Source organism: Sarcophilus harrisii, chromosome 2, assembly GCF_902635505.1.
Source record: "Sarcophilus harrisii chromosome 2, mSarHar1.11, whole genome shotgun sequence".
NCBI lineage: Eukaryota > Metazoa > Chordata > Mammalia > Dasyuromorphia > Dasyuridae > Sarcophilus > Sarcophilus harrisii.
In genome coordinates, this window is record NC_045427.1 from 357899817 (window position 1) to 357922899 (window position 23083).

At 34.4% G+C, this 23083-nt stretch overlaps 1 protein-coding gene across 2 annotated transcripts in view; it reads right to left on the minus strand.

Moving 5' to 3' along the window:
• The window catches only part of DYNC1H1 (dynein cytoplasmic 1 heavy chain 1), an 89447-nt gene that overhangs the window by 35749 nt on the left and 30615 nt on the right, over positions 1-23083 (minus strand). For both annotated transcript variants that reach the window (XM_031953228.1, XM_031953227.1), the window contains exons 17-40: positions 20392-20547; positions 20192-20305; positions 19808-19918; positions 19490-19699; positions 18861-19007; positions 18453-18619; positions 18154-18327; positions 13836-14001; positions 13561-13749; positions 13264-13467; positions 11664-11946; positions 11267-11367; positions 10538-10697; positions 9425-9668; positions 9114-9297; positions 5922-6134; positions 5258-5496; positions 4747-4903; positions 3817-4044; positions 3147-3377; positions 2848-2988; positions 2163-2396; positions 1867-2073; positions 560-681 (exon numbers count right to left, since the gene is read on the minus strand). In XM_031953228.1, the coding sequence (XP_031809088.1) occupies positions 560-681; positions 1867-2073; positions 2163-2396; positions 2848-2988; positions 3147-3377; positions 3817-4044; positions 4747-4903; positions 5258-5496; positions 5922-6134; positions 9114-9297; positions 9425-9668; positions 10538-10697; positions 11267-11367; positions 11664-11946; positions 13264-13467; positions 13561-13749; positions 13836-14001; positions 18154-18327; positions 18453-18619; positions 18861-19007; positions 19490-19699; positions 19808-19918; positions 20192-20305; positions 20392-20547 (4382 nt within the window). The remainder of the gene's footprint in view (positions 1-559; positions 682-1866; positions 2074-2162; positions 2397-2847; positions 2989-3146; positions 3378-3816; positions 4045-4746; positions 4904-5257; positions 5497-5921; positions 6135-9113; positions 9298-9424; positions 9669-10537; positions 10698-11266; positions 11368-11663; positions 11947-13263; positions 13468-13560; positions 13750-13835; positions 14002-18153; positions 18328-18452; positions 18620-18860; positions 19008-19489; positions 19700-19807; positions 19919-20191; positions 20306-20391; positions 20548-23083) is intronic.

Consider the following 23083-nt stretch of genomic DNA (forward strand, 5'->3'; position numbering starts at 1 on the left):
GCTTAACCTTTACTTGAAAGTTACATTTGCTAGATCTGGGAAGGAACTGACTAAAATTTAAAAAGCATTACTGATCTCTATAGTCAATCCCAGATTTCAAATTTCATGAAAATGTTGGTTTGGCTCAAAGGGCAAAATAAAGTGGTATCAAATCAATACAGACTGCTAGGAAGGTAAGGTATGCTATTTAAGAATAAAATTATGTCTCCTAGAAAAATAAAAAGGATAAGAAAGCTAGGGAGAATGTTTATAAATTAGAATAAGTCCTAAAACTAAAGAGCTGAAAAGGTACACTGCCCTTTTTCATATATAGGGAAACAAAGCCCCCCCCCCCCCCAATAGGGAAATCACTTGTCCAAGGTCACTTGGCACAACTAGATTATTAATTGAGATTCCGTAACTAAAGTGTGAATACTACCTACAAGTAGATTTGTACTAAAATATGCTACCTCTTTTTAAAAACTACCTTTTATAATTAAATTTGGATTTTATTTGTATAGTTTAAATTACAAGTAATGTTGGGTTTGTGCTAAAACTGTAAAATGTACAAAGCTATTACCTGTGTGAGAGAGGTTTTCTTCCAGGATCAGTAGGTGGATTACAAGCTCCAACAAACTGAATCCTCTCCAATTTCACCCATGTTTGATCAGATGTTCGGTAGAATCCTCCATGTTCTACCATCTAAAGGACAAAAATGGGAATGTGAAAGATGACAACCACAGAATCTAAGAATTAGAAAGACATAATTAGAAAATAGTAAAGAAATATTCTCATATAAGATAAAAAAATCTCCCCCCCCCCCCCAATTCCTTAATGAAGAATTCAGGGTCATGGAGAATTGAAGGATGATGGGAGATGCAATTTATAACTGAAAAGAAATCTCTCAACAACACCCACAAAAACAGTTTGTCCAAACTCTTCTTGAAGAGAAACAGTGAAGCAGAAATTATTACATCAATAGGTAATGGTTATTCCATTCACAGATAGCTCTAATTTTAAAGTGATTTTCCTTACAAAAAGTCTATCCTTTACCACTTCTAGATGTTGCTCCTAGTGCTGCCTTCTGGTACCAAGAATACTTCCTTTCACTTGAAAATGAAGATATTCTCCAGAAGTTTTCTCTTCCTGAGGATAAATACCCTCAGTTCCTTCAATAGCTCCTTATCTAGTGTTCTCTCAAAGCCCTTTTTAATTCTGTTTGCACAACACTGCCTATCCTTCCTAAACTATGGCTTCCAATAAGTAAACTCAAAGTATGATGTGAAAAGACAAAGTACAGGGAAACTATTACTGCCCTCATTGTATATAGTATGGTATTGTTAAGGCAATATAGGACATTAGCTTTTCGAGTTGGATTTTTTTTCCCATTACTCTCGACTTACATGAAGTTTGTAGTCCAATAAAATCCCCAGATCTTTCTCAAAGAATTGTTATCTAGATCCAGTCATACCTATTCCAACATATCAATGAAATTGACTTTCTGAACTTAAGCATTATAACTTTAGATTTGTCCTAGTTGGCCCAACACGCTAACTTGTTATAAACTTTTTCGGTAAGAACTCAATTATCTAAAATGGATTAACCATTCTTTTATGCTTCTTCAAATAAACTGCAAATCTGAGAAGTATGCCAGCTCCATTTTCATCTAAAATTTTGATAGACTTAAGAACTGAATCTTGGGGTACTCTCCTAGAGACTGCCCTTAAAGCTGACTTTAATCCATGACTATTCTTTATATCTGTCATTAAACAGCAACCTAATTAAATGACCATCAAGCCTATATCCTTTGTTCACCAGGATAACATGGGAAACTGTGTCAGAGATGACAGATTCAATTAATTTATGATTATTTTAAAGTATACAAACCTGTCTGATAAATGATATAACCCTCTGTGTTCCATATTTGTCCATATCTGGCAAGTTGATTTCATCACAAAACAAAACCAACCATTTTCCAAGCTGGACAGGTGCCAACACCACTCCATTTGGTGTACGCCTGTATTCACAATAATGATCAAAGGTTTTTAGAAGCAGCTCAGGAGTTGTAGCACTTGAGAAATTAAGCCCAACAACCTAGAAAAATGAGGGGAGGAAATATTTTAATGTGGGTACTGGATTTTAAGTCTATGGCATCTCAGGTGACATGTTGTTTTTTCTTTTACCTCCATATCGGGCAAAGCCCTGAGAGCACTAAAGAGAGTCATAGTCTTTCCAGAACCTGGTGGCCCACACAAGACTAAAGGCTTATGCTCTGCAAGCCAGGTATACAGAAGTGCTTCATGACGGACTGTGTCTAAGGTTGGTACAACAACATCAGGAGCAGCAACCTTGTGTGTCTCTACTTCAATCTGAGGAACCTTGGATTGCCATGGTGCCCATTCACCAGTAATAGAAACCTATTAAAACAAGAAATATTAGGTTAGGATAGTTCCTCAAATCAAATAGTTTGTTTACAATCAAGTACACTAAAACTTACAATAAGAATCAAAGCATTTAGAATTAAGAAGGATGTTAAAGATGATATAAGGCAACTCTCATAATTTATAGATGAGGAAACTGTCTATTCACTTATTAGTGTCAGAGCTCGAACCCAATTCTTCTGATCCAAATCCTTCTATTACATGATGCAAGGGCCATGGATTCACTCTTTAGTACTCACATTTCTTGCTATCCTTCAATATCAACAAATGAAAATCAAAGTTCTCACAATTCTTAAAAAAAAACAACAACTTTAAATTTACTGTAAGGATGTTTTGGGAGTAAATCAAACCTTTCAGCCAATGAACATTAAACAGAACTGTGGGTTTTGAAATAAATTGTAAAAGACCAGAACCTCCAAGCACTTACTTCATAATCAATTATGGGTATATTAGGTGCAGTAGGCAATGGCACAGTAGTAATTCTTCTGATGTATTCACCCAGCTCAGCTCTCATTTTCAGACGACTATCTCCAGATAAAGACCACAAGATAGCATAAACCAAGTATCGCTGTTGGAAAAGGAATTATAATTTAATTTTCTACAAATTACAAAGTAAGAGATGAAGTACCCAGTCAATAAAGGCTCATCCTTTACAATCCATCTTACTAAAATAGCAGACTGACCTTTAAGTTTGGGGGTTACTTCAACTTCAATAATTTAAATTACCTGAATATAGCGTTCTAGTTGATCTATCTGCATGGGAAAGTCAGGATGGTTTGCATTGTACTGAGCAACATTTCGGCAGGCCTGATGCAACATGGAGAAAAGGGAGCCAAGACATCGTAACCGAGTGAGGTCCATGATATGTTCCAACTTGAAAGCATGCTCAAGTGCCTTAGTAACCAATCCATTAGATGTGAAGTATGGTTGCATGATTGTTGCTGCATCTCTCTGGATCTGTAAGTAAAAAATTAATGATTATTATCAATAGCCTGCAAACTTTTTTTTAAACCACCAATCACAAGAATAGATCCCATGGCCATGATTAAAAAAATTTGGTGTAAAAATGTTTACACAGTTAACACGAGTTCTGAACTACTTACTAAAATAAGTGTTCTTAACTTGGGTCCATGATTGTTTTAAATAAACACATTTTGATATAATGGGTTTCTTTTATAATCCTATATATTTTGCATGTCAAAAAACCCAACAGTATTGTGAAAACACTATAGATTTTGCCAGACTACAAAAAAGGGCCCAAAATACAAAAAAAGTAAAAAAAAAAGTCTTCATCCTAGAAGCAGTCCTTCAAACTCTAGGAATATTCTTAAATATCTGCTGTTACTGTCTTCATTTCTGAAACATCTGCTATATTTACTGTAGTTCTAAATCCTACCTGTAACATTGGTGAAGCAGCTTCTTCACCTTCATCCTCTTTTCCCTTTCGTCTACGTTGGGCTTCATCTTCACCTTCATCCAATGGGATGCTTCGCAGTCTGGCCAGAAAGTTATTGAATATCATGTCGGTGCTCAGAACATCTTCACTAAACCAGACCATTCCACATCTTGATACTGTGGCCAGTGTTGCATATTTCAAATCTTGTACTTCAAACATAATTCTAACCTAGAAAGAAGACAAGCAATAGATTTGGTGCTACGCAGCTAAAAATCAAATCTATTTATATCTGTACACCATCTATTTATTATATACCTATTTATATACAGAAAAATTATAGTGTCATAGAAACAAAGGACTTAACACAAGCTAGTTCCCACAACCAGAATATTCATCTACATTTTCTATCTACAAGACGGGTTAGGAATTCTTTATACAACTGCAAACTGGAGGCAGGGAAGGTTTTAATGTTTCTACACTTAGCCAAGAAAATTTCTGATAGTAGACTCTGCATAAGGATGACTGGGCTTTTAATTTCATCAGCATAGGTTCTCAAACAATATAAGGCAAGACTTTTTTCTGCTCATCCATCAGGTCATTATTTTTACAGACCTATGATAAATATCCATTTTCATACCTGGGTCATTAACATATCAAATTATAAAAGGTACAATATGGATACATTCTTATTACTCTCTTCTTTTCAACATGGCTTTTACTACCAAAAGAAACAAATTTAAAAACCAAGAATTGTGACTAATCAAAATTTTTTTCAGTTTAGAGTCCTACTCATATAAATGACTACTAAAATAATAACACTAGGTCTACTGAAAACACCTTCGCAACTTTTTCTAATAGTGCCAGACTGAATTTCAGTAAAGATAGTAACAGAAGAATTTAGCAACAAAAACGTGAAAGAACACAATTTACATTGGGTGGAAGACTGAGGCGCTCTCCATTTGGCAAAGTTAGTAGTTTATTGTCATCTAGTACAGAGTTTAAGTTCTCAACCCACTCAGGATCTACATCTCCATCAAAGATAATCCATTGGCGTTTCTGTAGTTCACCTCTTACATTATCGATGATTCTGAATTAAAAGAAAAATTTATATAAAAATCTGGTTAAGAAAGAATTGCAAAAAAAGTTTTTCCTACTCTCTTCTAGGATTGAGGTATTAATGAAATTATAGTAAAAAAGTTGGGAGTGCTTCCTGTCTATTCAAACTTGTAACAAACAGTAAGATGCCTTACTTTTCTGAGACTATTTCTTTAGCTATAAAATTAGGGATAATATTTTTTTAACAAGATGATTATAAAACTATGAGGATCTGCTACTGCTACAATTACTACTACTATTACAATTTAGCACAAGAAATAAGATTGTTAATTAATCTTGAATACAGAATCTATTCATGGAAATATAGGTCAAAACCTTAACTTACTTTCTGAGAACATGTGTGAATAACCCGTCTGTCCATTCTCGAGTATTTGGATCTAGGGTACCATAAAGATGATCCTTGCTGATTGCTTTAGGATCAATGATGTGTGCTACCCCTTCCACACCTTCTAATCTTTCTAGTGCTTTCAGGAGAACTCTCCAAGCCATACTCTTTCCACTTCCTGAAGGCCCCACCATCATTAAACCATGATTTATTTGGGTTATCTGATAGAGCTGAAGAACCTACAAAAAGAAAAGAAAAAAAAACAAAAACCTTATACTCTTTAATATTTTATACATCCAAAAGAAATCTATCCTAGATTTATTCCTTTTATATGGTCATTGTGTACTAAGAATTTGGTCCAGTGAATTTTACAAATAAATTTATAGAAATATATTCAACATTTATTAACATAATACATGGAAGACAGTTTCATATGAGTTAAGAGAAAGTAGGAATGTTTACAGCATGCGATTTTTCTTGTAACAGAGAACAACTTATCACTTGGGTGCCCAGTGTCCAAGGCAGAATAGTAAACTAGATGGACCACAAGATTAACCTTATATAACAATTCTTACACATTTATATGATGATGGTGATGATGCAAACAGTAAAAGTTTTTCTAAATCTATACCAAAATGGCCTCCTCCTCCAATTTGTGAGTTACCTTTTCAACCCACATTCCACCAACTTCTTCTCCATCTCCGTATGTCAGGTACATTTCCTGACAAACTTTCTTGAGCTCTTCTCTTAATGCTGTCATCTCACCACGATGGTACTGGACCCCAGGAAATACATCAGAGAGAAGACTGAAGAGCAAAGGAATATCTTCTGCTACAAGCTTTGGTACCATTGTTTCACAGACACTCTGAATTAGAATCTAAGTAAAAATAATAGATTAAAAGTTTCAGAGGAAAGGAAAAAAATCTATCATAATCCTTTATATTTAACCAGCTAAAAATCCACATTATCATAGCATCTCTAATGTGTTTGGTTTAAGAATTAGGAGAATTCATTTCTAAAATATAGAGAGAATTGATTCAAATTTATAGTAGTTCAAGCCATTCTTCAGCTGATAAATTGAGGATAAATGGTCAAAGGATATGAACAATTTTCAGATGAAAAAATTGAAATTATTTGTAGCCACATGAAAAGGTGCTCCAAATCACTATTGATCAAAGAAATGCAAATTAAGACATCTCTGAGATACCACTACACACCTGTCAGATTGGCTAAGATGACAGGTAAAGATAATGATGGATGTTGGAGGGAAAACTGGGACACTGATGCATTGTTGGTGGAACTGTGAACGGATCCAACCATTCTGGAGAGCAGTTTGGAACTATGCTCAAAAAGTTATCAAACTGTGCATACCCTTTGACCCAGCAGTGTTTCTACTGGGTCTATATCCCAAAGAGTTCTTAAAGGAGGGAAAGGGACCATTACGTGCAAAAATGTTTGTGGCAGCTCTTTCTGTAGTGGCAAAAAATGGAAACTGAGTGGATGCCCATCAATTGGAGAATGGCTAAATAAATTATGGTATATGAATGTTATGGAATATTACTATTCTGTAAGAAACGACCAGCCGGATGATTTCAGAAAGGCTTGGAGAGACCTACATGAACTGATGCTGAGTGAAATGAGCAGAACCAGGCGATCATTATACACAACAACAAACAAAACTAAGTGATGATTAATTTTTCAAAAATGAGATGAATGAGATGATTCAAACCAGTTCCACTTGTTCAGTGATGAAGAGAGCCATCTACACTGAGAGAGAGAACTGTGGGAACAGAGGGTGGAACACAACATAGCATTCTCACTCTCTGTTATTTGCTTGCAATTTGTTTTTTTTCCCTCAGTTTTTCTCTTTTTTCCTTCTTAATGTGATTTTTCTTGTGCAACCAAATAGCTGTATAAATATGTATACACATATTGGATCTAACATGTATTTCAACATATTTTACATGTATTGGACTACCTGCCAGATGGGGGAGGTGGTGGGGGAAAGAAGGGGAAATTTTGCAACAAAAGGTTATGCAAGGGTCGATGTTGGAAAAATTACCCATGTACATGCTTTGTAAATAAAAAGTTTTAATTAAAAAAAAATAATAATAATTAGGAGAACAGGCAGCTAGGTGGTGCCATGGATAGAGTACCAGCCCTGAAGTTAGGAGGATCTGAGTTCAAATGTGATCTCAGACACTTGACACTTCCTAGCTGTGTGACCCTGGGCAAGTCACTTCACCCCAACTGCCTCAGCAAAAAAAAAAAAAAATTAGGAGAAGACAGTTCAATTTCATCAATTCAGTTTAACTTATCAAGTACCTATTATAGGCAATATTTGCTCTGAAGAGGAACAAAAAAATAATGCCTGCTCTAATAAAATCATCCCTAGCAGGGGAATCCAGAAATGTACACAATAATAAAGATAAGATATAACAAATGCAATAAAGTATAAAGTGGAATAGTTAAAGAATTCAGTGGGGAGAATATACGTGGAAGGCAAGAGACTTGTGGCATTAAAGATGCCACTTTGCCTCCAGGCAAAAGGAGTAGCACTAACCAAAAAAAAAAAAATTATAAGAAAAATGAGTCAATGAAAATGAAGAGTACATATCGCATGTTCAGGGAACACTAGACAAGTAAGTTTGACTATCATTTTAATTCTAGTCTAAGGAGTTTGCACTTAGTCAAGAATATGAAATGTGTACAGGATTGACACTGTGCTTCAGAAAAATCAATCTTTCACAAATGAGGAGAGGATAGATAAGAAAGAACAGAACAGAGTCAGGGAAACCTATATATAAGTCTACTATAATAATACAGACAACAGAATTGTAAAATATGGGCCATTCACATTCAGTCAATTCAACAAATATTTATCAAATTTAAATTGGAAGTAGTACATAAAGGCTTGATGGAGGAGATAGAGATTTTAGTTAGACTTTAACAGGTAGAAAATGGAAAGGGAGATCTGGATTAAGATGAGAGGAAAAGATATCTATATAGACAGCCTAACATGTTTGAAAATAATGAGTGAGAGAATAGCCTGGGATCCTTTTTTGGGCTGGGACCAAATCACTGAGGGTACTGAACATTAGGTAAAAGAGACTGAACTTTCACCTACAGTCAATAAGGAGTCACTTCTGGTGTTTTACTAGAATGAAGACAATTAAACTATGGAAAAAAGTAACCTGGGAAAAGACCAGATAGGATGGACTGAAGGAAAGAGACAAGCAGAAACATTAATTATTGCAAGAGTAAAAAAAATATGGAATGAGATAAATTAAAATGAGGGACAATAATAACATTTACAAGGTAATCTGGGGGATTAAATGAGACAATGGCTACAAAGTATTCTGCAAACCTCAAAGTGTATATAACACTTTTTCAGTTGTTATTACTGCTATGATTATGAGGGCACGCAAGAGAAAAGGTGCCATTACCATTGAGAAAAGGAGACGGATTACACAGTTAAAGACTACACTGATTAGAAGTGACAAAGCAAAGAGGTTTTTGAGCTTAACTGTTCTGAATGGGTGATGGTGAGAGGAGTGATATCATTAACAGAAAAAATGATGTCAGGATGAGTAAAATAGTTTTGTGGAAAAAACCAGAAGAATGCTACTTTGGTAGGATTACAGGACATTCAGAAAGATGTATAACAGGCAATTAAAGAAGAGCTTGAAGTTTAATGAGAGGCTGAGGCTATAGAAAAGTATTGTTATGAGTACATGAGATCATGAATAGAGATAGTATAGAAAAAGAAGAGAGATGAAGCCTAAGAAAATAACCACATAAGTCAAGACAACTTTTTAAATAATATCATCAGTATCTGTATAGGAATTGTATATACCTCTTGTTCTGGTAGATTTTCAGCAATTTCCCCTTCATCGACTACTTCACCACGTTCTTCTTTTTCTCTTTTTATTTTCTGTATTCTCTCTCTCTTCACATTACCTGCACTTACCAATACACTCTTCAAAGCTCGAAGACCAAAATCATAATGACTTTGAGAGGAAAGCTGTTCATCACACAGTCTAAAAAGGGGGGGGAAATTTTCTTTTTTACTAAATAATTACAAATCTAAAAAAAATTTATATTTAATGTTTAAAAAACCCCCAAACTTTTGTCTAAAAAATGTGATTGTGGATGACTGTTACTCACTTAAAGAATGGTACAATCTTGTTGGCAAGTACTTCAGCAGTACGGAAGCCCTGGGAATACAACATGACCTGCGCAATCAATTGGCGATCTGGCTTTGTCATTGCCAGACTTCGGAATAATTTCTTCAAGTTGTCTGGGAGGTTTGATCTGCCCGCATAGCCAGGATTCATGGTGATAAAGATAGCCATATCTGGGCTCACTTTGACTTGTTTGTTCAACAATTCACAAGTAATAGGTGCAGAAGCTAAAATTTAACAACAGGACTTTAAGTTTTTAGTAGATTTTTAAAAAAAGACCCTTCATTAATAGTTTCTTAAATCCAAAGCATGAAACCCTCAAATAAAAGCTAAACTTCAAACAATAGGAATGAGATAATTCTGATCGGGCCCCTTCCCTCCCAGAGTTCTTCTATATCTACATCTTCATTCCTATACTATGGTGGCATCCTTATCCCCTTACTGCTAACCATATCTGCTGGGTGAAACCTTACCCAAACTTCCAGTTCAAATGTCACCTTTTCCATGAATCTTTCCCTGCCTTCCCTGGTCAAAAATTATCTTTCCTTCCCTTCCTCTAACCTCACTTAACACACCATACTTTGCTTATGAATTTCTCAGTATAATGCATACACCAAATACAACTGACAGAATGGCTCATTTTACTAACATTTTTCTCCCTTTCAATTTTTGCTATTATAAGAATAATGTCTTACTGTGTAAGGGAGTAGAGGAATGATAGATTAAAAAATGAAGGTGACCTTAAAAACAAGATATCCCTTTTTGAAATATTAAAAAAATAGAAAAGATGGATTTGAGCTACTTGCAGTCAAACACACTGAGAGTAGCAAGAGACCAAAAAACACATATGAGAACCCAAAGAGCAATATGGTCTGAGGTCTTTTAGTATCAAGAAGCAAATGTTATTTTCTTTAATAGATCTTAATTGTACCACCGAGATATAAATGATGATCATAAATCATCATTGAGAGGTTAAATTATTACAAAGAAACCTCTTTATATATAGACATGTGAATATTTGTACATACATATGTATTTATTTTATATTTATATTATTTCAAGGGAAAAAGGAATTTAACCAGTAACAAAGTCTTACTCTTATCATAGTTTGGATTAGAATGTTCTCGTAGGGCCTCCTGAATGCACTGAACTTGTTGGGACACAGCAGAAAGCATGCGCTCCTCTAATCTGTTGAACTCATCAAAGCAGCCCCAAGCACCTACTTGACAAAGTCCCACAAAGATACGCCCCATTGCCTAAAAAAGAGAAAGAATCACTGGATTAGTAAAAAAGTTCAGTTTTTAGAAGGACATATTCCTGGATTCCCTTACTACCTAATAAAAATTTTAAAACTACCACTTAAATATTTCTTCACTTAAACTGAATTAAAAAAAAAAAAATCCAAACCCTTAAGCCTTTCTTAAATGGGAATATATGGAATTTCCAAGTTCAATAATTGTCAAATATTTGAGTTAAATGCTAAATGCATCTGATCTGGGTAAAGTCCTGGGTGGTCAGGATACCAACAAAGGAGTCACCTGATGTAATTTTAGGTAGCTTCCACTCTAGAATTATGCTGGCAAGGTCACAACAGGGCATTAAGTTAAAAGAGATTAAAAAAATCTCACATCCACTGAACTATCCATAATTTCTAAAATTATGCATTATGACTGTCAAGATACAAAAGGCAGCAGAGATACTCAATGTTTCTTATGAAATCAGATTTTAGCATAATCTAATAACATGAAATCTCCCAAATGATATTCTTCAGGAATCAAATGGTAGTTATATAATCCACCCCCCTCAAAAAAAATTCTCTATTTACCTGGAAATCAAATGTTTCATCACAGTTAAAAACAAGAACAAATCGCCCAAGCTGATGTCCAAGAGCTTTGACAGATTCTGTTTTGCCAGTGCCAGCAGGACCTAACATTTGAAGAGAGGAACAATTAGGACCTCAATTCAGACTATTACCACAATATCCTTTACCAAATTTTCATGAAATGCTGAAATACTTTTTTCCACTAGATAATTACTGCATTTGGAACCTAGAAGAAGTTTCAACAGCTAAGTGATTGAGTCACTTCTGTTCATAAGTCTATTTTTTTCCTCTGTAACCATAGGCAGCAGAGAGCTATGAGGAAAGTCCTTTTGTGAATCTTAATATACCTACATTAACATGAATTCAATCACAGTAATACTGATATGAAATTATAACTCACCAAACGGAGATCCTCCAAGTCTTGCTTCCAAGGCTTGTGTCATTGTCAAATAGCAGCGGTCAGTAAGTGGAGTTTGTACCAATTTATCTTGAACACCAAGGTACTCAAAACCATAGTTAAACTTGGCATTAGCCATTTGAATAGACAGTTGTTGCAACACATCAGTTTGCTTAGGATCAAAGTAGAATCTCATCTGGCTAAGCCATTCAAATGATTTAGAGTTGTCAATCTTGCTTTTAAGTAGGGACCTTGTAACATCTCTCTGGTGAACTAACTCTGTAATCTAAAGACAGACAGTAGATTAAGAAAACAATTTATCACAAACTAAAGTAATGCAATGTATTCTTCACATTTTGGGGATGGAGTGGTTGTTAAGATTCAATTTAAATATTATTTCAAAGACTTTTGTAGATTACACAGGGCTACCTACTACTAATAACAGATTAAGTGGTTAGATTTTGGGACCTGGATTAAGGAAGACTTAAAATCAAATGTGACCCCAGACATTTATTTAGCTGGGCAAGTCACTTAATCTCTATTTGCCTCAATTTCTTCATCATAAAATGGTAATAATAATAGTATCTATTCCCAGAGTTGTGAGGCTAGAACGAGATAAAATTTATAAAGTACTTTGCAAACTTTGAAATATTATGTAAATGCTAGCTATTATTATTACTAAGAATTTTCTATTAAGAGATGTAAAACAGGGGCAACTAGGTGTCTCAATGGATAGAGCACCAACCCTGAAATCAGGAGGACCCGAGTTCAAATCTAGTCTCAGACATAACACTTCCTAGCTGTGTGACCCTGGGCAAGTCTCTTAACCCCAATTACCTCAGCCAGGGGGAAAAAATGATAAAGATGCAAAACAGAAATTTCTAGAAGGGGATTACAACTCATATATTAATTTTTAGTTCTGGTAAATATCCTATAAGTATGTTTCATATCTAAATCAGGCTAAGCCCCAGCAAGTAAGCCTCTAAGTATGTGAACCCCTTGATTTTTTTTGACTAAGGAAACCCTTCCCTACAATACTCAGTCCCTCAAATATCACTGCAGCCACCTTCTTGGGAAGAAAGCATTAAGGATGAGTAGATAAAAATTCCTTTACTCATTGAACATTTACTAAACTCTTGCAATGTATGAAGCACTGTGCTAGATCTTAAGAAAAAAGAAATCAAGTTTAATAAGCCAAAATTCCTCTCTTTCAAAGAGCTTAGTAACTGAAAAAAATGGCAGCAATTATATAATAAACATGGCATGACATGTGGATTAGACTTGCTAAATAAAATGTTATGAGAAGCCTAAGGGAGAGTTATAAGTAACTAGGAAAAATCAGATAAGGCTCAATGGAAGTGATGTTTAAGCTGAACTTTAAAGGATGAGTAGGATTTCACCTAGGGCAATTCCCAGAACTTACACATTCCTCCAATAGAGTATCTATCTTTCAGCTGGCTCACACCTCAATTTTTACTGAAGATGGCCTACAGACTTTCTATCTAGAGTCCCCTCTCTTTTAAAATGATAAATATGAACACATTTCAGATTCATTTTCTTTATAGTCATGACTTCAAATGTAAAATCAGGGCACAACACTTACCAAATGTTCCAATTTTCTTCTGCGCAATGGGGGCTGTTCCATTAGCACCGAGTCAGCCAGAACATTCAATGTGACCTCAACATTGGTCAGCACAGACTGCAGAGGAGTTGGTGAATCACCATCGCTCCCACCCCCAATACTGGTCAGTGCAGATTCTACATTTTCAGACCAAGCTATCTGGGCTGACAAAACAACAAGCTGGGCCTGAAAAGTAATTGTAAAGTACAAGTTTTCAAAACCAGTAAATACACCTTTCCTTAGAGATATATAGTTAAATAAATGTGCAATTCAAGTTACCTGGTACTTGTCAATCCAAGTGATATAAGTATTAGGATCAATTGAAGTTGCCTTGCCAAAGATTTCTACTTCTGTAACAGACTCAGCAAGAAGTTTAGCTAGGGTAACTCTCATTTCTTTTTCCACCAGTGTGAGCCATTCATTGATTTTAGGATGTTCTGTGATTGACACAGGAGTTTTAAACATGACCTGAAATAATTAAATAAAAAAAACCCTGAAACCTGTAAAAATTTAAAGTGTCATTCCCCATGCCACAAAATTAAACTTTTGGCTACCTCTTCTCCTTCACGTGAAGAAATTCCCAAGACGATGGAGTTATCTTCATTTAAAATGATGCTAGAAACTCCAGCAAACATTTTTTTGAAGTGTTTCTGCAATTTTGCCACATTCTTGCTGTTTCCAATTATCTCAAGCAAATCTTCATCACCAACAAAGTAGAACCTAGAAATGATAAAATACTTATTTTAAGCTGCTTAAGTTAACATTACAATATAAATACATAGACATTCATTTTATGGTTAAATTTTAAGCATATTATCCTGGATCCTCAAGCCAGAATTGGATTCAACTCAGGCTAAATTTCCTTTAATTGCTGGCTTAAACAGTTGTTTATCCCCTTTTCTCCTTCAATACTAAGAGAAAACATTCAAAAATGAGTAAGGGTAATATTAAATAAAGATGAAGTTATTAATTAATCCTATTCGTAACAAGTATACATATGGAAGGTTTCTTTTAGTAAGAAGAATTTAGATTACAGAATGTCAGGCCATTCATTTAACTTCAGGAATTCTTTTAGATATTACCAGATATAGGCCTAGGTTGCCTGGAGCTGGGAAAGCAAGTTGGTTGGACTGGTGAGCATGTTAAGGCTATCTATCATCTCTCAAGAAAAGCTATAACCATTTTTGTAGGAACTAGAAGGCACTGAAGCTAGAAATGCTGGTCTTTACTCTCCCATGTCATCCCCATCCCCCATCCTGCTAACACTTTCCCCTTAATTTTAAAAGTAGGAAAATTTAACAATGTTTTAAAAAACTTTTAAAATTAGCTTTAAAATTGAAAGTTAGCTCTAAGTTACTTTGCAGCTTTTCACTTATGCTTTCCCCTTAACTGCATTTTTCTGTGGATCAAAGGTCCCATTAAAATTCAGTTACTTTACAATAACAGAATGCTTGTCAGATGCAGTCTCTATCAGTTGCTTTAGTTTAACTGTTTTTTACTTTGTTACAAGGAAAGGTTCAATTCTAGAAATGGGGGGGGGGGGGGGAAGGAAGTTGGGAGGAGGGAAGGGAAGGAAAAAAGAATGTGCACATATATACAAAAATGATAGATATGAAAACCAAAGATATTAATAAGAAAGTTTAAAATGTAAATTAAATAAGTTTCTACCCTAGGTATATATCAACTGACACTCAAAGAAGAAAGGGGCTTCTATAGATTGTCTGATCCAACTCCAGTCTCTCCCCTCTCCCTTTTCCCCTCACTACCTTAGTTAGGCAGGGCAAGTAACTAAACTCCCAGGGGAAATACAGACTAATCTTCTTAAGTATCTTCAAAGAGACTGAGATATACTTAAAAGTATATCTAGCCACATTATGATATCAATACATAATATTAATGGTTTTTAATAGAATATCGATAATTTTATTGCACAGAAAAATGTTTATATTCAACCAGTCCTATTTTAAGTAATTTCTTCTGGGCTGGTCTTCTTTAAATATTAAGTAAAATTTTAATTAAAATTAAAATAAAATATTAAATATAATTAATTAAATTTTAATTTAATTTCTTTAAAATTAAATAAAATTAAATTACAATAAAAATTCAAACTTCATTTCTTAATTTTAATTGCAGTTAAAATTTATATATGCTACACAAGTTAACCCTATTGTGTGAATACCTTTAAAGAAAAAAGTGTATAACTGTCACCCATAACAATAAAGCTATATAACTCTCCTTTATTATTTTATTAAGGCTAATAATATTGGCATAATAACAATAATAAAAGCCATCCCATCATCCAATGCCCATATTATACAGAGTTAAGGGTGTTGGGAATTGATTTACAATAGATGCTCAGGATCTCTATGTATCTTTGGGGTCCATCTGAGTTTGTGGGTTTTGTTCTTTTTTTTTTTTTTTTTTTTTTTTAAGATGGCCTACACTAGCTTATGATAAAACCAGATCTCTACATAGTTATCCTAGGTATTTCAAGGATCCACTGAAGAAATTTATAGGTTGGTCTACCGGAGAGTTTAGTTTCTCACTTGAAGGTAACTTCCAATGGAGCTCATATCCCTGTTAGCAGAGACCCATGTGCCTTGGGAGCATATTTGGCTTGCACTTTTCCTTTTGAGTGGATTTTGTTTTTCCTTTTGGCCTTTATCTGTTAGTGTTGTTAGATGTATATGTTATTTAAATTTTATTCTTTCTTCTTTTGGGGAAGGTTAACTAACTGATAAACACCAAGACAAGTGAGGGTAACCCATGAGAATTATGTAAAATATTGTGTAATAAACTATTCAGAGATGAATATAATATCTAGACCCACCAGCACAGCAAGGCTATGCCCTCACAAAAGACTGTCAAAAGAACTGTTTTGCATAGATTTTGTTGGGTCTTAGTATATGGCATGAAGGTGATTAATAAAAATTATGGTGAGATGAAATGGGGGAAATACAGTTAGCAATAGTAACTGCAGAAAGAATTTTAAAGTAAGTTTCTTTTATTCATAAGGAAACTAAATCAAATTTATAAAAAATAAGAGTCATGCCCCAATTAATAAATGATCAAAAGATATGATCTGTGCCAAAAGGGCTATAAATTCACGCATATCCTTTGATCTAACAACACTACTACAAGCATGAATACCAAAAGAAATCAAAAAAAAAAAAAAAAAAAAAAAAAAAGGAAAATGACCTGTGTATGCAAAAAAATATTCATAGCAGCTCCCTTCTCAGAGCAAAAAAAAAAAAAAAAAAAAAAAGAAACTGAGCAGATGCCCATCAATTGGGGAATGGCTCAATAAAATGTGGTATGTGTTTGCAATGGAATATTATTGTTCTACAGGAAATGATGAGTAGGATGTTCTTAAAAAAAAAAAAAACAGCTGGAAATTCCTCCATGAACTCAAGCAAAGTGAACTGTACTACATACAAAGTAATAGCAATGTTCTGGGATGATCAGCTGTAAATGACTTTGCTATTCAATGATTCACAACTAATGTGAAGGACTTATGATGAAAAATCCTATCCATATCCAGAGAAGGAATTGATTTTGTCTCAACACAAATTGAAGCATTCTTTCTTTCTCTTTCTTTTTTTAAACTTCATTTTCCTTGAGGATTTTTGTTTTCATTAGGGTGGGAGATCTGTGTTTTCTTTCACAACATATCTTTTATGAAAATATTTTGTATAACTTCATATATGGTTTTCCGTATTGTGGGTGGGGGATAAGGAAGAGAACCTAGAACTCAAAAAATTTAAAAACAAATGTAAAAAACAATGTTTTAAATATAGGTAAGAAAAATATTAAATAAAAAAAAGAATTAGGGATATAGACCAAGATGACAAAAAGTACCCTAGTTTGATTTGATGAGACAAATATTTAATTAGGTAAGAGGCAGAGCAGGGGTAATCAGAACACATGGTTAACGAGTCCCCCAATCAAAAATAACTTGATAAGAAGGTATAGGCCTTTCTTGGAAAAGGATGTCTCCTAAGGAGCTAGCCATATGCCCTGACCCCTTGATAAGAAAGACAAAGGGAACTTCTAATTTAACCCAGGGTCAAAGATAGCCTCTCTTTGGAGGCACTAACCTCCCCATAACCTAGAAGGATGAGTTGTGATCCCTCCTGCCTTTTAAAATTTATTATTAATTGTTACAACTTGAATTCAGATGCATGATACCTGGAGACTTGGCTAACTTGGGTTCAAGTCATTTTAACCTCTCAGTGCTCCAAATAAAAGAAGTCAAAATCAAATAGAAATGGAACCTTGCTGGGTGCATACTGATCATCTCTATTTTACTGTATTTGTTGTTGCTGTTAATCCTTCTCCAAATACATTTAAATCTAGTTCTAGTTTTTTCTTAGTGGCAAATCTGACATCCCTGCTCTAGGCAACTAAGACCACAAATCATAGAGAAGATACCATACTATATCCTACAGGAGATTCCATCCCCCCATCACTATCCTACTCAGAGTTATATAATGTTTCTCTTTGCCCACAGACAATTGGGCAGACAATACTGACAGCATTAACCCCATTTTATAGATGGAAAAACAGGCTCAGAGAAATTAACTTGACTATGGTCAAAGCAGAGCCTAAAGTCAGACCCAGTTTCCTGACTGTGCATTTCTTCAGACTGTTTCCCTCCTAATATCTTCTATTAAGCTAACTGCTCAAGAGTTTAATGAAGTTGATAGGAAAGTCTGAAGTTATTTATCAGCAGTTAGTAGCATTCAATTGGTAAATAAAATTGAACAAACATGTAGTATAGAAAATGGTAAATAAATAACAAATGATTATCAATGAAAGATGAAACATAGCTGATATTAAACTATATTATAAGACTTATCAAAAATTTAATACCTTGGGAAGGATGATCTCTCTCTTTCCAGATATTCTCCTAATGCTTTTTGGATCTTTCCAAGCAAGTCTGCCAGCCTCTCCAAAGACCTCTGCACACCCTGGATATTCAGAACATCCATAACAAGGGGGGATTTTGATACCTTTTTCATTAGTGCCAAAAACTCTGTACTGATGCTAAAAGTGCAATGAAAAAAATAAATTAGTTTTTTTTTTTTTTTTTTTAAATAAAAGTTTAAGATGAGGTCAAGAATAACTATTTCTATGTATTCATTTTGAGGAATCGTGACTTCAAAACACACCTTTGGAATCTTTGGGTTTCCACTGGCAGAAGGTGCTTAATATCAGCACTGCCTGTAAAGATTCCTTCAAGGTAGACCCAGCGTCTCTGAACATCAATCCACACATCAAAGAGAGCCATTATTCGATTCAGCTTGTCTTCCCAGCTCAAAGCATCCTCCTCAAAAACCTAAAAAAGTAGCAGGGAATTAATTGCAAACCTTTAGAATTCCACCCACATTCCCACCTAGCAGTCTCTCTGATAGTTGCATGGTAATTTAGAATTCATTCTTAAGTGTTAAAAATTCCACTCATTATTACAGACTCAAATTTAATAGGCCTCTAATCATCAGATCAAAACAATGAAGATCAATGGTTATGTGAAAATGTGGCTAGCAAAATGATAAAACTGGGGCAAAATAATAAAGTACCTTGTAATATGGAGATAACTTCATGGCAGAGACGCTATTGATATGTTCTTTGACTTTATTGAAGAGATCATCCCATCCACGAATCAGGCGACACTTATTCTGATAGTTAACCAAATCTAATTCATAGGTATTCCACACTTCTCTAATCTGAATTTAAGGGATAAAGGTATATCAGTATTTGAGTATTTACCTTCATGAGTATTAAAAAGTTAGGAAGATTTAAGAAAAGATATAATTGTTTGTTATTGTCTGTTGCAAAATGTCAAAATTATGCTTCCCATCTCACTATCCCTGCCATAGGATATATTTAGTAAATACTGAATATTTTCTAACTCTGTAATTCACCATATTACTCCATTGCTAGAAGCTTAATGTTGCATTTGATTGGCTTTGTGTCTTACAAAGCACTACATTTATATATATAAAACCTCATTTAATCTTAATATAAATTGATTAGTACAAATGTTGCCCAGTCTTAGAGATGAGGAAATAGGCTCCAAGAAATTGCAATCTGCCTAGGGTCACATAGCAAATATGCAAGAGACTATATCCAAGTCAGAACTTATGGTTCCAAATCCATAGTACCATATCATCATACTGAACAGAAGCTCTCCAATTTTAATGTTTACCTGTTTCAAAAATTCTTCCAAAGCCATTTCCCCTTGTGCTACAAGTAGGACATCTTTGACAACTGCTTCATTTTTCTGCAGGTCAACATCCCAGATCTGGCCAAGGGTTAATTCAGATACAACCCAATTAACATGAAGTCTCTTCATCAGTTGCTTCCAATGCCGATCTTTAAGCGCCTCCGATTTCAATTCAATCACCAACATGTTGATCTATGACAATACATTTATCCATGAATATAAAGCTTCTAATACATTCACCCATGAACATAAACTTCTAACACAATTTACTGCAATTGAGAAAATTAAAGTGGCACTTACTTTCATGTAGCCCTTAAGAAGTCTCTGAACAAATTCATAGGAAGCATATTGCCGTAAACGTGCAGGGAAGTTTTTTAGCTGGTTCAAAAGAGCATCTAAATTTTGTCGAAGCTGAGAGAAAAAAAGTTAAGTTGTTTTTTAGTTAATCAACAAACCCCTTTATGTGACAATGATAAAATGATTCTTTATAAAACTTTTACACAGTATTATTACTGAATTCTAAGTTTTAATTTAGTTTTAATAAGCATCTGAATAATCAAATTTAATCTACAGAACATAAATTACATTTTGCTAACATTCAATATCATTTAAGTCCTTAAATAAGTCTTAGGCTGAATCTGTTGCACAAAATTACACAGGGATATACAGTTAAAAGAAACATACCTTTCGTGGTTGTACTGAAACCCAGGGTTGCTCCTTCATTTGATCAATTTGCTCCCAGACTTTAGAAAGTTCAGACCAAACACCTTTGAGATCTTGTAACTCTTCCAAAGCTACCTATTATAGAAGAAGCAATTCTATTTAAGGGACAGAAAACAAAAGTCTCTCCATAGTGGACAGTGATAAAAATCTGTAGTTTATACCTGCACACGCTCCTCACTGCCACTGAGAAGGCCTGTATCTGTGAGCTCCAGAGCTTCTTTGGCCTTGGCACATTTTTCACGATCATCCTTGAGTCTCCCAAACTTTCCTTCGTAGATAGTAAGTGCCTGAAGAGCCTCCTCTGGGCGAAGGTTGCCCTAAAATAGGTCATACCAAAGTGAAAATAAATGCAACGCTGAGGCTCAGGGTAGAAAGTTAACATTTGTTGCTTGGAAATTTGAATAATTAAAAATAAAATCAATCATTTTAAAATGTGCTCCTCAAAGTAAGTTCAGAGAGACTTCACTTTACTCTAAACAAATATCTATTTATTTGTGCCTTCTTGTTTAGGATAAAAAAATGTACTTAAAACACAAATAGAAAGAATTATAAAATATCTAAGTGGGTTCAACAAAGTGCTATGTTTAACCTCTAGGATAAGGTGGAGTAAATCTATAGACAAAAAATTTAAGTAAAAGATTATTAAGAAATAATGGGCCATCTTTAATGTGCTTTTAAAAATTGGGGGACTTAAAAAATAAATTCTGTATACAAGATTTGTTAAGTAAAGTATTAGAGGGAATGAATAAGGAATAATTTTTCTTACCTGAAATACCATTTTTTTGAATGTAATGACTATAGCTACTGTACACCTCCTATTTTTCTCAATTAAGAATACAAATTAAATTTTTTAATTTAAAATGTAAATCTTTAAAATTCCTGAATAGCAAAGTAATATATTTTTAAACTCATGTCCAGAATTATAGATATCCATGATTACACTTTCTGCCAATTCCCTCCACTACCATTCTGTTGCACCTTCTGAGTTTCAGTATTTGGGTTAATATCCTTCAAATACTCTGGACTTCCAGTTAATTAATCTCCTCTAATTTTTATCTCTACTCAAACTCATCCAACAACATGGATAGTCACATCTTACACCTTATCATATAAAACTATCTATGATTTTGGAGTCTGAAATTCCTTTCCTTGATCATAAACTCTCCCTTTCCTCCTGCCACATTAATACCAATCTTCTCTAACTCTAGGTTGCTTGCCTTCTATTCCTGGATGCATTGCAACAAGCTGCTAAAGGAAGCAACCCCAAAGTTACAAGGACTGGCTTTGTTTCCTAATCTCAATTAGTCTCTCAGTGCTGCAACATACTTCTTTTATTCTTTTCTAGTTGATTATCATACTACCTGAAACAATTATTATAAAATTTTCATCTCTCCTCAGGCCTCTAACATATCTCCCAAACCTCCACCAGCAAATGATTTTACCTCCAAGATAATAAAAGCTATCTCTTTTTTTGTTTGTTTTGCTGCAGCATTTATTTATTTATTTATTTTCTTTCAGAAAAATTTTATTTGTTATTTTTTTAAATAGCTTTTTGTTTACAAGTTATATGCATGGGTGATTTTACAGCATTAACAATTGCCAAACCTTTTGTCCAATTTTTCCCCTCCTTCCCCCCATCCTCTCCCCTACATGGCAGGTTGACCAATACATGTTAAATATATTAAAGTATAAATTAAATACAAAATAAGTATACATGTCCAAACTGTTATTTTGCTGTACAAAAAGAATCGGACTCTGGAATAGTGTACAATTAGCCTGTGAAGGAAATCAAAAATGCAGGCGGGCAAAAATATAGGGATTGGGAATTCCATGTAATGGTTCTTAGTCATCTCCCAGAGTTCTTTCGCTGGGTGTAGCTGGTTCAATTCATTACTGCCCCATTGGAATTGATTTGGTTCATCTCTGCTGAAGATGGCCAGGTCCATCAGAATTGATCATCATATAGTATTGTTGTTGAAGTATATAATGATCTCCTGTTGTTGCTCATTTCACTCAGCATCAGTTCATGTAAGTCTCTTTAGGCCTTTCTAAAATCATCCTGTTGTGATTTCAGAAAGGCCTGGAGAGACTTACACGAACTGATGCTGAGTGAAATGAGCAGGACCAGGAGATCATTATATACTTCAACAACAATACTAGATGATGACCAGTTCTGATGGATCAGGCCATCCTCAGCAACGAGATCAACCAAATCATTTCTAATGGGGCAGTAATGAACTGAACTAGCTATACCCAGAAAAAGAACTCTGGGAGATGACTAAAAACCATTACATTGAATTCCCAATCCCTATATTTATGCACGCCTGCATTTTTGATTTCCTTCACAAGCTAATTGTACAATAATTCAGAGTCTGATTCTTTTTGTACAGCAAAATAATGTTTTGGTCATGTATACTTATTGTGTATCCAAGTTATATTTTAATATATTTAACATCTACTGGTCATCCTGCCATCTAGGGGAGGGGGTGGGGGTGGGGTAAGAGGTGAAAAATTGGAACAAGAGGTTTGGCAATTGTTAATGCTGTAAAGTTACCCATGTATATATCCTGTAAATAAAAAGCTATTAAATAAAAAAAATAAATAAATAAAATAAAATAAAATAAAATAAAATCATCCTGTTGGTCATTTTTTACTGAACAATAATATTCCATAATATTCATATACCACAATTTATTCAGCCATTCTCCAACTGATGGGCATCCACTCAGTTTCCAGTTTCCGGCCACTACAAAGAGGACTGCCACAAATATTCTTGCACATACATGTCTCTGAAAGCTATCTCTTAATGGCATTTTTAATGTCCATAATTCCATGTCTGAAAACATTTCTACT